The sequence below is a fragment of the Sceloporus undulatus genome, chromosome 1, assembly GCF_019175285.1.
Source record: "Sceloporus undulatus isolate JIND9_A2432 ecotype Alabama chromosome 1, SceUnd_v1.1, whole genome shotgun sequence".
Taxonomy (NCBI): Eukaryota; Metazoa; Chordata; class Lepidosauria; order Squamata; family Phrynosomatidae; genus Sceloporus; species Sceloporus undulatus.
The window spans coordinates 292,287,679-292,291,187 of NC_056522.1; the positions used below are offsets into that span (position 1 = coordinate 292,287,679).

General features: G+C 49.4%; 1 protein-coding gene across 1 annotated transcript in view; it reads right to left on the reverse strand.

Annotated features, from left to right (window-relative positions):
* Positions 1 to 457, reverse strand: part of NELL1 (neural EGFL like 1) — a 657,613-nt gene extending 657,156 nt beyond the window's left edge. Inside the window, 1 exon segment of the mRNA XM_042459591.1 lies at positions 168 to 457. Coding sequence (XP_042315525.1) covers positions 168 to 216 — 49 coding nt within the window. The 5' untranslated portion in view covers positions 217 to 457.
* Between the last annotated feature and the right edge of the window lie 3,052 nt (positions 458 to 3,509).

Below are 3,509 nucleotides of genomic sequence, written 5' to 3' on the forward strand. Positions count from 1 at the left end.
AGGGAGAGAGGGAGGGAGGGAGAGGGAAGAAAGGGAGGAGTATCTTCCTCCTGTTGTCTCTGCGATGGACTGAAGACCCCCGACCCCGTTCCCCGGAGCCCCTCTGCCTTCTTCCCGCCCGCTTTGCCAAGCCCCGCGGGGCCTCCTGCCCTCGGCTGCCTCCTCACCTGCGCTGGCGGTGGCCAGGGAGAGCCAGAGGCCGAGGAGGCGCTCCATCTGGGCGGGAGCAGGAGCTGGAAGTGGCGGCGGTGGCTTCCCCGCGGAGCTCGACGCCTGCCTCCGCGCCTCTCCTCCTCCGCATCAGAGCCTCGGACTTCGGGCGCGCCTTTGGCCAGAGAGAGAGAGAGAGAGGCCCCTCCGCCGCCGCCGCCGCCGCCGCTCCCCTGGCAGAGCCCAGTCGCTCGGTGGGGATGCCCAGAGACCCAGCCAGCCCCTTCTTCCCTGGGATTGAGGGAGGAGGGAGGAGGGAGAGGCTCCGGAGCCCCCGCCCTCAGAGCCAGCCCCGCCCTCTGCCCCCTCCCCTCCCCCCGCCTTTCCCCGGGGCTCCTCCTGCCTGGGCTCCGGCCCCGGCCCCTCCCCCTCGGAGCCTCAGGGACCAGAAGGAAGCCCCGCCCCCTCCCTCCCCCAAAAAGGGAGGCAAGGGCAGCATCCTTGAGAGGGAGAAGGAGAGGGAGGACGCTCTTCACACCTCTCACCAAGTTACTCCCAATAAAGAGTCTGAGAGGCTGCATCCACACTGCAGAAATAACCCGCTTTTGCGCTGCTTTAACTCTTTTTGGCTCAAGGCTATGGAATTCTAGGAGTTGGAGTTTATTGTGGGGCCCAGAATTCCATAGCCTTCAGCCAGACAAAGAGTGAAAGCGGGGCCAAACCGGGTGATGGCTCCTGTGTGGATACATATCTTCTCTTCCTTTCTCAATGGCAAACTCCCTCGGAAGAACCTTGCCCAGAAAGTCCCCTGACAGGTTCGCCTTAGGATCACCCTAGAAGTCGAAAAGGACTCCAGGAACAACAACAACAGCCATTTTTAGCTCTCTGTCATACCTTTGCAAGAGGAAGAGAACGCTCCCTGCATCGAGCGCCGCCAGAAAACTGTACCATGATGATGATGATGATGATGATGATGAAGAGGAAGAAGAAGAAGAAGAAGAAGAAGAAGAAGAAGAAGAAGAAGAAATGATGGTGATGGTGATGATGATGATGATGATGCTGGTGATGCTGGTGATGTTAGTCTTTAGAGGGCACCCGGCTCCTTGGGTCTTTCCCTCTGCCCTTTGGGGAATTTGAGGCGAGGCTGCAGCTAAGAGCAAAGGTCTCCAGGGCTGGCGAGGGCCCTTGGCCGCCCGCCCTGCCTCCACCGGAGTCCCCACAAGAGGCTTTTCCCCCAGGAAGGAGCAACCTCTTCCAAGTGGGAAACCGGGCCTTGGAGCTGTCCAGCACGGACCCCGTTTAAAAACCCTGCTTTTGCAGGCACTGATGCCAAGAGAGAAAAGTGCTTCTTTGCTTTCACAAATGCTAACTCTCCCTGCCCAGACTTCTGCTACACTACTAAAGGCAGATGAACCTTCTCCCTTTTGCCACCTGACCATCCTCATGTTGCCCCCCCCCACAACAGACACAACTTCAAAGAGGCCCCTTTTAAGCCCTCTTTCAAACATCTTGCTCATACAGGCACCTTCGTTGAGAAAGAAGTTCCATTGGGTGGCATGTGTTGTTGGGTGCCTTCAAGTCCTTTCCGACTTATGATTCCCCTAAAGTGAACCAATCCTGTGGTTTTCTTGGCAAGAGTTGTTGGGGGGGAGTTGCTGTTGTCATTGCCTTCCCCTGAAGCTGAGAGAGTGTGACCTGCCCAAGGTCACCCAATGGTTTTCAAGGGTAATCTGGGCATCAGTCCGTGGCCTCTCGAGTTGTAGTCCAACACTCAGACCACTAAGCAACACTGTCTCTCTCTCTCTCTCTCTCTCTCTCTCTCTCTCTGACATGAGACTGGCTTCCAAGTAAGTGTGTCCAAAATGTACTGGATCGAAGCCTGAATTTGCACTGGGACTACAAAAGGGGTTGACCTGTTTTAGTTAGAATTAGTCCATATTTAGCTTAGCACTCCCACAATCCTTTCTAGCAAAATGGGGAATGGGTGTGCAGAAGTGCAGCGGTTGCAGTCAGGGAGGGTAAAAGGATAGGAAGGAAACCTCTGCCAGTAAAGAGAGGTTTAATACAGTGGACCCTTGTTATACGCTGGGGTTTGGTTCCAAGATCCCCCGTGTATACCAAAATCCGTGTATGCTCAAGTCCCATTAAATATAATGGCAGAGCAAAATGGTGTCCCTTATAAAAAATGGAAAATCAAGATTTGATAATTGAAATTTATACTTTTTTTAAACATTTTCAAACTGTGTATGCTTGAATCCGTGTATAACAAATCCGTGTATAAGAAGGGCTGACTGTAATGCTTTCTAGAAAAGTGTACAGAGGATGGTAAATACAGTATAATAATTCATAAGCACAGAGGTAAAATTCTGTCAAAATCAATAATCGATAATTGATCAATAGGTCAACAGGACGCCAATAAGGTCCGACAAATTCAGCCTGTTAGCATGCATGCATGCATGCATGCATAAGACTGCACTTATGTGCTCTCAATATTTATGAACCTAGGAAGCAAAAATGTCACAGTGAAACCAACTGCTCCTCCCCAATGCACACAAACTCAAACAGCAATGAGGTAGTGGACCCTGGAGATCACAGGGCTGTTTGATAGCAACAATAACACCATGTGTCTGATGTGATGTAGTGCTTTGAGCATTGGAGTATTACTCTGGAGAGCAGGATTTAAATCCCTGCTTGGCCATGGAAACCTCTTGGGTGTCCTTGGGCAAGACACACTCTCTCAGCCTCAGATGATGGCAATGGCAAACCTCTTCTGAAGAAACATGCCAAGAAAACCTCACCATAGATTTGCCATAAATTGGAAAAACGACTTGAAGGCACACAAAACAAATTAGGTTAGCTACAACCCTTAAGGAAGAGGAGATACTTCCCATAACAAAATACTGCAATGAATGCAAAAGGCTTCATCGGTCTTCAGTGGTCAGTTAAACCCCATTACCTTTACCAAAGAATAAAACTGGCAGAACACATTTATTGATTTGGATCAACACACCTGCCTGAACTTGAGGATTCTCATTGTGGGTGTGGTTATAGAGGTGTCATTATTGCACCACTGAAAAGGAGCTACAGAATGAAGAAGTTCCTGCAAAATGTTCCTCGGCTTTTCTTCTGTAGATCAGTCTTTTCTGGCAGATCTTTCCAGATTTTTTTTAATTATGGTTTTTGACGGGTTTATTGATAGATTGTAATATACTGTATGTTGGTTTTATGTGCTCTTTTAACTGATGTTATGTGATGCATTATTTGTTGTTGTTCCCTACAATGATCCACAGGGAGAGGTGAGAAAGAAAAATTATTATTATTATTATTATTATTATTATTATTATTATTATTATTATTAT